General features: G+C 37.9%; 1 protein-coding gene across 10 annotated transcripts in view; it reads left to right on the forward strand.

Annotated features, from left to right (window-relative positions):
• The window catches only part of FUT8 (fucosyltransferase 8), a 319,157-nt gene extending 312,768 nt beyond the window's left edge, over positions 1-6,389 (forward strand). For all 10 annotated transcript variants that reach the window (XM_033427753.2, XM_033427559.2, XM_033427422.2 and 7 more), the window contains one exon: positions 5,392-6,389. In XM_033427753.2, the coding sequence (XP_033283644.1) occupies positions 5,392-5,709 (318 nt within the window). In that variant the 3' untranslated portion in view covers positions 5,710-6,389. The remainder of the gene's footprint in view (positions 1-5,391) is intronic.
• Positions 6,390-13,611: the final 7,222 nt, after the last annotated feature.

The following is a 13,611-nucleotide window of genomic DNA, read 5'->3' on the forward strand; positions in this document are numbered from 1 at the left end:
GGATTAAAGTGTTATTATATGTAAAGCACTGAGAATAGTACTCAGCATTATGTTAAATGCAATGTTAGCTGCTATTATTATTTATAAAGGAATAGGTATAGGTATATCTTTGCCTGTTAGACTCTACAGTATTTATTTTAACAGCTTTTTTTCACATGGCCCCATTTCAGACTATATGATCTCACGTTTTAGAAGGAACATGAAATATGCTGTTCAAGGACTCCATTACCTCTACTTATGGTCACGGGTGATGCTTAGGTTCCACATAGTCATTGTGTGCATTGGATGTGTGTAACAATTCTTCATAAAGAATAATAACCGGTAACATTCGGCATATTAATTCCTGTGCCGAGGTACCATCTTAACTCTATTTTATTAAGCTTATTGAAAGAAAGCGTCACCATATAATATGAATTTTCAGAAGCAAAAGCTCTTCATACCCAAAGGGTGAGTGATAAGTAATAGTATTTGCTTTAGCAAATGCAGGTAAACTGGTGTATGTTTTGACTTTAGGGAAATTAATCTGCAGACTTTCCTGCAGAAACCAGAAGAAGACTAAAGCCTTACATCCAGAAGGGTGATAAGAGAATAAAACAATGAGAACCAAATCTCAGCCCAGAATAATCTCATTTCAAGAGATGGTTAGAAGGGATAAAAGTTTAGTATCTTCTTCATAATGTTTTGACAATCCTGAAGTTTCAGTCATGTAAACTTTCCGTCTCCTGTATACTACCCTTTGAGGACTTTTATGCTATATGACAATAGAGTTTATCTGTTGACCATGTGCTATTGTAGACAATACTGGAAGAATGAAATGTATTGTTAGAAGGAAATTGCAAGGCCGGATTGATGTTTGAGAAACTGTAGGCACAAATGTCATGGCACCTTAATCAGGATTCTTTATAAGGTTTTGGACCCATTCTTCTCAGTCTTAGGGCTTCTAATCATTCTTGGTTTTATATCCACAAGTGAGGTCTGGGAATTCTCTCTCCTTAAGTGAAAAGTTTTTAAAAGCCAAGAATATGACTCTACTCTCTAACTTTGTTACTATTGTTGCACTCAGTTTTCTGAATTCCTTCATCAGAACTCTTTCTCATAGCCAAGTTTGTCCTAAAAGCCTCATAAATTGAAGAAAACAATCTTCATGATTTAGTCTGAAAATTAGAGGCAATATTAACACTTTTCAACAGCATCAAGTAAGTTTTGAAAGCTATGCAGTGCATCGCATTCCAAACTATTCTACCAAATACTCTAATCTTGTTCTGTGTTACTGGAAGTTGCCTATGCCCTAAGCATCTCCTATGTCATTTAAGTTACTTTCATATTTAATGAAACCATCTAAAATCTGAAGCAAAGGAATTGGAGTTCCAATTCCAGCAGTTGACAGCTCACTCAGTTGTAGATGGGCAAAATATCAGAAAGGTTTTCTTTTTTAAAATACTGTTTATCAAGTTTTAGAATCAGGTTTTATAACTCTGGAATCTGATTTACAAAAATGGTTTGTAGATGTCCATTTTAAAGACTATGGGTAATCAACATTTTTTAAGGAACAGTCAACATTGTTCATTAGTTTCTCAATCATTAAAATCACCATAGGACAAAATTACTTTTTTTTCCCCCTGAGACACTTCCCTTTGTGGCAGTTAATATGACATTCTCCTGGCATTCTCTGTTGTTTCATTCCAAATCCACACACAACACAACTGGCCTCATCACGTTCTGAATCAGATTTTGGAAAGCCCAGAGGGAGAAACCAGATACTACATTCATTTTATTCTAGACAGATGGCTCTCGATAGGAATTTCCACTGAGGTATGGTTCATGAAACGACAGTAGATACTGTTCTCTCATTGAATAGCAAAACAAAGCAGTTTACAGTAAAAGTTCACAGATATCCCAGCCTCACGCAGTGAGACAAGAGCCCACTTCCAACTTCTCACACTAGGAGATCCTTCTGGCCCTGTCAATTTTGACAAAAGCCAAGATCCCATCTGCTCTGAGAAAGCTTTGGAGGCTCATGCAAAGCTCAGCTGGTTGTTACTCAGGGATAAAATTCAAACTAATGGACCTTCCTCCACTTTTTAATTATTTTTTTGTAAATACAGTCATATCTATGTTTTATCCTTTGGCAGGATTTTTGCTTTTACTCATTACTGTGTGCTTAGTAGTGTTCTAAAAATGATATAGTGCCATATCAACAGCAAATGAAATAAAACATATGTGTGGCCAAGCACTGCTTTGCAAACCGTAGACTACCCCTCTCAATCATGCTACCTGTCAAGTATCAAACCTGAGTATTGACATCAACTGAAAGACCTCATTTACCTGTCACGTGATTTGGATTTGTTAAGTCCAGAGAGGAAGCCTAGGGTGATTAAATGCAAACGTTGACACCATAGTAATCTTTCTTGCCCTTTGCAGTAAATTGCCCCATGGTTAATATAGAGAAAAATTTTTAATTACTCAGAATGTTATATATGGATCTTAAGGATTAAATATCACCAGTTGGACTGGTATTATGCATGGAGCAGTATTCATTCAGAAGGTACTTACTGAGTGGCTGCTCTGTGGCAGGCACTGTACTAGGTACTTATCCTCAGAACCTAAGGCAGTTCAGTGTATGGTTTAGAGACAGAGAGTTCTAATTACATTTCTGTCATTTACTAGCTCCTTTATTCATTTTTTTTATTTTTTGGAAATTAATCTTTCTTTGGCATAGTTTCTTCAGCTGTAGAATATAAATAATAACAGTAACCAACTCATAGGGTTGTTGTGAGAGTTAAATGAGTTGAGAGGAAGCATGTATGCAAGCGCAGCTATTAGAACAGTGCTCAGTAAGCTCAGCTGCTCTCATTATTGCCATTATTATGAGAAGGAGAAAGATTGGTCCACTCTGTGTCTGCAAGTTCTACCATTCATAATTTCTTTGGCTTAAGAAAGTACACGTGGGGCTTCCCTGGTGACGCAGTCGTTGAAAGTCCGCCTGCCGATGCAGGGAACATGGGTTCGTGCCCCGGTCCGGGAAGATCCCACATGTCGCGGAGCGGCTGGGCCCGTGAGCCATGGCCGCTGAGCCTGCGCGTCCGGAGCCTGTGCTCCGCAACAGGAGAGGCCACAACGGTGAGAGGCCCGCATACCGCAAAAAAAATTTAAAAAAGAAAGTACATGTGTTATCCAGCAGCCTAATACATCAACAGCTATTGATACCAAAACATAAACTGATTATTAGGGTTACCCCAAAAGAAAGCACATCCCTAAGGGTATGGGACTGAGGGCAGTGTTGTTTTTATGAGAGTGAGAAGTTTATTAATGAAAGGAGGAAACACATTAGGGTTCATTACCACGGTGGGCATTGTGGTCATCCGAAAGACAGTACAAGGTCTTGCATCCCTGGCTAGGGATAATTGACAAGTGGGTGGAGGGGCCCTGCATATAAGACTCTCAGGTTTTCCCAAGGCCAGCCTTGGCCTTAAGTGATATCTTTCTGCTATTAAAATGTGAACGTGGAGAATAGGATCTGCAAGAAAAAATATGCTTAGCAGTTAACAAGCATACACAGATTGCCTGGGTTCAAAACCTGAATATGCCACTTAATAGTAGTGTAACCTTGAGCATATTCCTTAACTGACCTTTGACATCCATAAAACGAGCATGATAAAATTTTATGGGGCTGCTGACAATTAAATTAGACCTAGAAACAATGTCTGACAGAAAAAACTCAGTAAATATGCCTCTATCATTGTTATTGTACTTTGCTATTATTGGAGCCTCTTTGTTTTAATTATTTAGTTTCTTTCCAAAGGCTTAACTTGATTTTGCTTGTGCTGTGTGGGCCTTTGGCTGAATTTGAAGTTCAAGTTCCAAATCTTTTTTAGCTTCATTTTGTTATAGTTTCAGTATTCAACCAGTGATCTCAATCGTACCAATATAAAATTAGTTTGTTGATGAAGTAGCAAATTTGAAAGCAAAGTTATTTTCTTGGTTCCATGTCTAGTTGAAATTCTAGCACTAGAATTTGGGCAGATCTCCTTGTATTTTAGTCCCTATCTGCAAAATTAAAAATACTATCTAAACTTAGTTTCATTTACAAATTACATATAGCATGTGAAAACCTCCCCTCGGGTTCCTAAAATTCAGACTTTTTAAGGAGTTAAGTTGATGATTAACCTAATCAGATTCCATTTGCTCATAACATTTAAGAATTCAGTTTTTGATATCATGAATGCCAAAGTTTTAAAGAACTGCTGGGTAATCCTAAATTGCTCCACTGAGCAGATTAACAATTACTATTAGTATCATTTTAAATATGTGCAAAAGTATTGGTGTAGGGACAATAAAACTTCATTAACGGAGGTAACTACAACTGGAGATGTAGGAAAATTGACCTGAGTCGAGTCCTGTGTTCACAGTGTATAATGGAAGAATTTTCTAAGCAAAATGATAGTATTCTCTCTTTGGTCTTCACCTATTGTTAGAAAAGTTTCTGAAACCCATTTACTCTATAATGAATATATTTGTTAATTGCTTAAAATGTTATACCTCCATTAAGATAGTTATAGTTTATCACCAAGTATGAAGCTCAAGGAAGGAAGCTCAGATTGTGAAATTCCAGCTGCCATCCAGTGGGAATGGTAGGTATGTTTTGGACAGAGGAATCTTTTAAGTAGCCTTAAATGCATCAGGTAGATGCCTCGTCCCCAAAGCCTAGTTCATCTGATTTCAGTCTAGATGCTACTGTCTACACATCACACACATCACACTTTAGAACGGAAGTGGCAGATATATTTTAGCTCATTTGGCAATAGTTGATTGTCAGTAATTACATGAATTTCGGTTGAGAAGAGTTCTGAGACCCAGTCCAAATTAGCAGAAAAGAGTATGTGATTGATTAACACTGAATGAAGGAAAGGGAGCAGCAGCATTTGTGTAAAGTATTTATAATCCTGATTCTAATCCTGAACCTTGAATTCACCAAGGGCATAGACTGTGTCTTACTCATTTTTGTATCACTAGTGCCCAACATGGAACACTCTGTGGCTTTTAATAAATTTTTATTAAAATTAAAATTTTATATTTTAATAAATATAAAGTTATGAATTCATATTCATAAAATACTTTGCACTGTATATACACATACTTTTTTTCTCTGAGAGATCTTAATTGTAATTATCTTTTATGTTAAAAAAAAAAAGATACAAGCACAGAAATGAAGAATGACTTGTACCATCATCTGAGAGCAAATGGACTGAAAACCTGTGACTAGAATCCACTGCTTCTCATTCTCTCAGTCCTGGTCCTAGTCTAGTCCTAGTCTCTTTGGCCAAGAGCTTTCGGATTGCTATGAAGGAGATCTTACACATACTAACCAATTTTTTTTCATACTTTCCCAAGGTCTGTCGAGTTGCTTATGAAATCATGCAGACACTGCATCCCGATGCCTCTGCAAACTTCCATTCTTTGGATGACATCTACTATTTTGGAGGTCAAAATGCCCACAACCAGATTGCCATTTATCCTCACCAGCCTCGAACTGCAGATGAAATCCCCATGGAACCTGGAGATATCATTGGTGTGGCTGGAAATCATTGGGATGGCTATTCTAAAGGTGTCAACAGAAAACTGGGAAGGACGGGCCTCTATCCCTCCTACAAAGTTCGGGAGAAGATAGAAACAGTCAAGTACCCCACATATCCTGAGGCTGAGAAATAAAGCTTAGATGGATGAGAAAGACAACCAAACTCAGTTCAAACCGTTTGAGCCAAACAGTAGATGAAGAAGGCCCCAACCTAACAACTCATGGTTAAATGAGTCAACACCCCCAGCGCCAGGAGCAGCTGGGATCTGACAGATGCTTCATTGGTGGAATTCCTCTTTAACAAGGGCTACCGTGCCCTCAAAACCATGCACAGTCCGATAATGTACTCACGTATAACATACAAACAGGTTGTTTTCTACTTTGCCCGTTCTTTCAAGATTATGTCCCCATGAAACAAACACTGCCACATTGTGTAATTTAAGTGACACAGACATTTTGTGTGAGACTTCAAACATGGTGCCTATATCTGAGAGACCTATGTGACCTAACGAGATGACTCAAATAGCTCCCTCCTGCGGGGAGCTTGATTCTTAGCCAGTGGTGGTATTGTAACCACTGAATTCACTCCAATCAACAGATTCAAAATGAGAATGGATGTTTTTGTCTGGAATTTTTTTTTGAGTAATTGTACCAGTTCATCCACCTCATCATTAATAAGTGAAGGATACAACAGAAAATAAAATATTCATACTCCATTAGGAACTTTTGTAAAACAATACCATGAACAGATTCTTTAGTACTCAATGTTTCCGGACATTCTCTTTGATAACAAAAAATAAATTTTAAAAAGGAATTTTGTAAAGTTTCTAGAATTTTATATCATTAGATGATGATGTGGCCAGCTGTATAGTGGAAAATGTTGATAAAAAGAGTTTTATAGTTCTGCTTTACTTTTTTTTTTTTTTTTTCTGTTTCAGATTGAGTGGCTTAGCTCAGAGAGTCCTTGGTCCATTTTAACACTGAAAACTGAGTTTAGTTGGTGCACATTACAGAGTTGCTCAGAACCATCTTAGGGAAATTTTATTTTATTATTTTGGACATTGTTTATTTGATTTAATTGAATCAAATAATCATACTCCTCAGTGCCAGAGGAACTATCCCCTCCACTCCCAAGCTAACGATTTCAGGCTTGTTCTTTCTTATTGTGGCTATTGTCACTTTTTGTGAGTTGAGACCTGTTGTTTTATCCAGAAAATGATCTGTGCCCTTTCCTATCATGTCCTGCTTTTGAGAGTACCAGGAATCTGTGGGGTTGGGAAGCTGGCTCTGTTTCCTTTTTTTTTTTTTTTTTTTTTTTTACTTTATTTATTTATTTACTTTTGGCAGCATTGGGTCTTCATTGCTGTGCGCAGGCTGTCTCTATTTGCGGCAGGCGGGGGCTACTCTTTGTTGCGGTACACAGGCTTCTCATTGCGGTGGCTTCTCTTGTTGCAGAGCACAGGCTCCAGGTGCGTGGGCTTCAGTAGTTGTGGCACACAGGCTCAGTAGTTGTGGCTCGAGGGCTCTAGAGCGCAGGCTCAGTAGTTGTGGTGCACGGGCTTAGTTGCTCCCTGGCATGTGGGATCTTCCCAGACCAGGGCTCGAACCCATGTCCCTTGCACTGGCAGGTGGATTCTTAACCACTGCCCCACGAGGGAGGTCCCTGGCTCTTCTGAAGTATGCATCTCATACTACATAGAGTTTGGTGAACAAAGGAGAGAGGAACCAGTATGAGACCCAAAATGGACTTGGGAATAACTCTTCCAAATACTTCCTTTTAGTAATTCCACATCAGAATCACTTTGGACGACAAGACTTTGATGCTCTCTCTGCTTTCTCTCTAAACATCACTTTTCTCCTTATAAGAACACTTCCTCTTTTCTGTAGCCTGCCTCTTTTAGATGCCTGGTAGGAGTATTTCATAGCATTGTTTTACCTTCTGAAAGAAAAATTTGATCCAGGTAAGAACCAGTAGCAGGCCTGGTATTAAATATCAGGAATCCTAGACAGAAAAGCCCTGTTCTTCACATCATCTCTAAATGAAAATACCTGTATGTAAAATATCCCCACCAAACTTCCCTATATTCTTTCTACCTCTCCATTCAGGTCTCCCAGAACTAACCATCTAGTGTCAGTAAGCAATTTTCAATTTAGTTTTGGTACAAATAAGTCGTTTGAAACAAAAATCTCCAACTAAGCAGAGGTAGTTTTGAATATGAGTTATTTTTCTAATTCTCATCTCACTTGTCATCAGAACATCAGTAACCATGGGTTTTTATTTCCTCTGCTGAGATTTCCTGTTTTTATTTGTTACAAGCATGTTTTCCATTACTTTTTTGAACATCATTATAATAAATGCTTTAAAATCCTTTTCTGCTAAATCTAATATCTGAATCATCTCAAAGTTGGTCTCTATTTGTCTTTTCTCTAGAAAAAGAATCACAGTTTTCTGGTTATTCAAATGTTGAGTAAATTTAGATTGTATCCTGCATGTTATAAATGTTAATGTTGTGGATTCTGTTATATTCCTCTGAAGAGTGCTGATGTTTTTTGTCTGTGTTAGCAGGCGTTTAACTTCATTGAACTCAAACTGTAAACTGTGTCTTGGGTAACAGCGCAAATCCCAATTATTTTATCGTTAGCTGGAGCCTGCCCCACACATGTATGGTTCAGGAGTCAGCTAGAGATTTGGGTAGATTTTACACACAGAATTTGGAGCTCTCTTTTTTTGCCTTTCTATCTTCTGAGATTTCCATCCTCACTTTCCAGCAGCTGTGGTTGCTCTGATTCTGTGGTGTCCTCTGTTTCTTCAGGCAGAAAGACAGCAGTTTTCTATCAGCCTAAAAGCCATAAAAATGAGAAACTCACCTTGTACCCTTCCCTTCTAAGTTTCAGCCTCTTTCCAGAATTCACCTGCTTTTTTTGTTCAGTATCCAATGACTTTGGGTAGCTTTTTTGTATTTTGTCAAAAGTTGATCATTGTTATCCATTGGAAGATCTGTTCAGTAGGTGCTTAAACTCTGTCATACAGGAAGTGAAACTCTGAAGCAGAGAGTTAAAATGAAAAAGTATGGTGGGGGAGGGAAGGGTCTCTGTTTAGATTCTGACCTTAATAGCTAAGCAGCCAGTGGCTTTAAGCAGGAAGGAAAAATGAAGAACTAACCAAATTGTTAAACCTGCAGGTGTGAAGGGCTAATGAATACTGCGGACCATTTCCTTCTGAAAAGCTTTTCTGAGCCACTTTTTTGCAAATCATCAAGTACATGCTATACAGGCTGCCTTGTTGGGAGGACTGACATTTCTTCACCACTGTTATACTTTCACCATGAGGGCCTGGTACTTTAAAACCCTACATGGTTTTGAATTGCGTGTAAAACTCTACATGGTTTTAAATTTGTGACCAGTGCTAGATTAGGAAGATTTGGGTCTTTTCCTTGTTACAAGACCCATTTGTGAAAGAGCCTTACCTAGAAAACAAAGTTATTAGCCTGGGCTCATAGAATGTGGATACTGCCATCCTGCATACTAATGACAAAACAGTTACAAAAGTTCTTTCTGGTCCTATCACTCAAGTCTGATTTAGTGCTTAGCTGAACTTAAAGAGTTCATGCCTGTTGTCAAAGGGCTCTCAGCCCTAATTCAGGGTTTCTTTGTGTCCCAGGTGAATGAGACTAGTTGCTTCCCTCTCTGAGCTTTAGTTTTTTTCTATCATATAGAGCCTAACCTGTTTCCTGGGTTCCCTCTTTAGAAAGTTGAGAACATGAATGGCCTCAGCTTCCGAGGGGCTTGAGAGTTAAAAAAGAAAAACCACATCTAAAAAGCTATCTCATAGAGTGATTGTCATCATCCTTTAGCTAGAGAGACTGTAATCACTGTATATTCAGTAAGCAGGAAAAGTACTGGAGTCTAAATGGTGCCTCTATAAGAATCTCCTCTGCCTCAATGAGAATAAATCTCTCTTACTTAAGGTGCAATAGACATGTCCACTTTGACCATAGCCAACCACCTGATTTTTCATTTGTGCTCCTGGGAGGCTGTGCAATAGCCAGGATCAGTAGACTCATATAGAATAGATGTGTGGCTTAGGGGTTGACAGTTTGGGGACTGGGCTTTAACACCCTAATTTATGCCAGATACAGACTCTAGGGAATTTTTTAAGTGCCATGCCCAGAAGGAAGCACAAAGGAGAATTTGCCTCTACACTTACTTGTTCCTGATGACAGTCTCCCTTTTGGAAACATGGAGGGAGCTGTTCCAGGATCCTTGGAAGGGAAGAGGCAGGCCGTGGCAAGCTCTTTGGTTTCAACTTTCATTGATACTATGCATGTTTGAGCACTTGCCCCTCGACAGTGCATTCACTTTTGGTTCTTTATACAAGTAAGAAGCTCTGACTCTGAGTACTTGCTTAGCTGTTCAGCCTTGCCATCTGCGGTCCAGTTCAGTTGCCACCTGCTTTCTCCTTTCCTTATTCTTTTTTTTTTTTAATATTACATATTTTTAACATCTTTATTGGAGTATAATTGCTTTACAATGTTGTCTTAGTTTCTGCTGTATAACAAAGTAAATCAGCCATACATATATCCCCATATCCCCTCCCCCTTGTGTCTCCCTCCCACCCCTCTATGTGGTCACAAAGCACCAAGCTGATCTCCCTGTGCTATGCAGCTGCTTCCTACTAGCTATCTATTTCACATTTGGTAGTGTATATATGTCAGTGCTACTCTCTCATTTCATCCCAGCTTACCCTTCCCCGTCCCCATCCCCATGTCCTCAACTCCATTCTCTACATCTGCATCTTTATTCCTGTTCTGCCCCTAGGTTCATGAGAACCATTTTATTTTATTTTTTTAGATTCCATATATATGTGTTAGCATACGGTATTTGTTTTTCTCTTTCTGACTGACTTCATTCTGTATGACAGACTCTAGGTCCATCCACCTCACTAAAAATAATTCAATTTCATTTCTTTTTATGGCTGAATAATATTCCATTGTATATATGTGCCACATCTTCTTTATCCATTCATCTGTCGATGGACACCTAGGTTGCTTCCATGTCCTGGCTATTGTAAATAGTGCTGCAGTGAAAACTGTGGTACATGACTCTTTTTGAATTATGGTTTTCTCAGGGTATATGCTCAGTAGTGGGATTGCTGAGTCATATGGTAGTTCTATTTTTAGTTGTTTAAGGAACCTCCATACTGTTCTCCATAGCAGCTGTTATCAATTTACATTCCCACCAACAGTGCAAGAGGGTTCCCTTTTCTCCACACCCTCTCTAGCATTTATTGTTTGTAGATTTTTGATGGTGGCCATTCTGAACACTGTGAGGTGATACCTCATTGTAGTTTTGATTTGCATTTCTCCAATGATTAGTGATGCTGACATGTGTTTGTTGGCAACCTGTATATCTTCTTTGGAGAAATGTCTATTTAGATCTTCTGCCCATTTTTGGATTGGGTTGTTTGTTTTTTTGATATTGAGCTGTGTGAGCTGCTTGTATATTTTGGAGATTAATCCTGTGTCAGTTGCTTCGTTTGCAGATATTTTCTCCCATTCTGAGGGTTGCCTTTTTGTCTTGTTTATGGTTTCTTTTTCTGTGCAAAAGCTTTTAAGTTTCATTAGGTCCCATTTGTTTATTTTTGTTTTTATTTCCATTTCTCTAGGAGGTGGGTCAAAAAGAACCTTGCTGTGATTTATGTCAAAGAGTGTTCTTGCTATGTTTTCCTCTAAGTTTTATACTGTCTGGCCTTACATTTAGGTCTTTAATCCATTTTGAGTTTATTTTCGTATATGGTGTTAGGAAGTGTTCTAATTTCATACTTTTACATGTAGCTGTCCAGTTTTCCCAGCACCACTTATTGAAAAGGCTGTCTTTTCTCCATTGTATATTCTTGAATCCTTTATCAAAGATAAGGTGACCATATGTGCATGGGTTTACCTCTGGGCTTTCTGTCCTGTTCTATTGATCTATCTTCCTGTTTTTGTGCCAGTACCATACTGTCTTGATTACTGTAGCTTTGTAGTACAGTCTGAAGTCAGGGAGCCTGATTCCTCCAGCTCCGTTTTTCTTTCTCAAGATTGCTTTGGCTATTCGGGGTCTTTTGTGTTTCCATACAAGTTGTGAAATTTTTTGTTCTAATTCTGTGAAAAATGCCATTGGTAGTTTCATAGGGATTGCATTGAATCTGTAGATTGCTTTGGGTAGTAGAGTCATTTTCACAATGTTGATTCTTCCAATCCAGAACATTGTATATCTCTCCATCTGCTGGTATCGTCTTTAATTTCTTTCATCAGTGTCTTATAGTTTTCTGCATACAGGTCTTTTGTCTCCTTAGGTAGGTTTATTCCTAGGTATTTTATTCTTTTTGTTGCAATGGTAAATGGGAGTGTCTCCTTAATTTCCCTTTCAGATTTTTCATCATTAGTGTATAGGAATGCAAGAGATTTCTGTGCATTAATTTTATATCCTGCTACTTTATCAAATTCATTGATTAGCTCTAGTAGTTTTCTGGCAGCATCTTTAGGATTCTCTATGTATAGTTTCATGTCATCTGCAAACAGTGACAGATTTACTTCTTCTTTTCCGATTTGGATTCCTTTATTTCTTTTTCTTCTCTAATTGCTGTGGCTAAAACGTCCAAAAGTATGTTGAATAATAGTGATGAGAGAGTGGGCATCCTTGTCTTGTTCCTGATATTAGAGGAAATGATTTCAGTTTTTCACCATTGAGAACGATGTTGGCTGTGGGTTTGTCATATATGGCCCTTATTATGTTGAGATAAGTTCCCTCTATGCCTGCTTTCTGGAGAGTTTTTATCATAAATGGGTGTTGAATTTTGTTGAAAGCTTTTTCTGCATCTATTGAGATGATCATATGGTTTTTATCCTTCAGTTTGTTAATATGGTGTATCACAATGATTGATTTGCATATATTGAAGAATCCTTCCATTCCTGAGATAAACCCCACTTGATCATGGTGTATGATCCTTATAATGTGCTGTTGAATTTTGTTTGCTAGTATTTTGTTGAGGATTTTTGCATCTATGTTCATCAGTGATACTTGTCTCTGGTTTTCTTTTTTTGTGACATCTTTGTCTGGTTTTGGTATCTGTGATGGTGGCCTTGTACAATGAGTTTGGAAGTGTTCCTCCCTCTGCTATATTTTGGAAGAGTTTGAGAAGGGTAGGTGTTAGCTCTTCTCTAAATGTTTGATAGAATTCGCCTGTGAAGCCATCTGGTCTGGGCTTTTGTTTCTTGGAAGATTTTTAATCACAGTTTCAATTTCAGTGCTTGTGATTGGTCTGTTTGTATTTTCTATTTCTTCCTGGTTCAGTCTCAGAAGGTTGTGCTTTTCTAAGAATTTGTCCATTTCTTCCAGGTTGTCCATTTTATTGGCATATAGTTGCTTGTAGTAATCCCTCATGATCCTTTGTATTTCTGCAGGGTCAGTTACTTCTTTTTCATTTCTAATTCTGTTGATTTGAGTCTTCTCCCTTTTTTTCTTGATGATTCTGGATAAAGGTTTATCAATTTTGTTTATCTTGTCAAAGAACCAGCTTTTAGTTTTACTGATCTTTACTGTTGTTTCCTTTATTTATTTCTGATTTTTTTTTTTTTTTTTTGGTTTATTTGAGATGTTTCTTGTTTCTTGAGGCAGGATTGTATCGCTATAAACTTCCCTCTTAGAACTGCTTTTGCTGCATCCCATAGGTTTTGGGTCGTCGTGTTTTCATTGTCATTTTTTTCTAGGCATTTTTTGATTTCTTCCTTGATTTCTTCAGTGATCTCTTGGTTATTTAGTAGCGTATTTTTTAGCCTCCCTGTCTTTGTATTTTTTTACAGTTTTTTTTCTGTAATTGATATCTAGTCTCATAACGTTGTGGTCAGAAAAGATACTTGATAAGATTTCAATTTCCTTAAATTTACCAAGGCTTGATTTGTGACCCAAGATATGATCTATGCTGGAGAATGTTCCATGAGCACTTGAGAAGAAAGTGTATTCTTTTGTTTTTGGATGGAATGTCTTATAAATAT

This window comes from Orcinus orca, chromosome 2, assembly GCF_937001465.1.
Source record: "Orcinus orca chromosome 2, mOrcOrc1.1, whole genome shotgun sequence".
Taxonomy (NCBI): Eukaryota; Metazoa; Chordata; class Mammalia; order Artiodactyla; family Delphinidae; genus Orcinus; species Orcinus orca.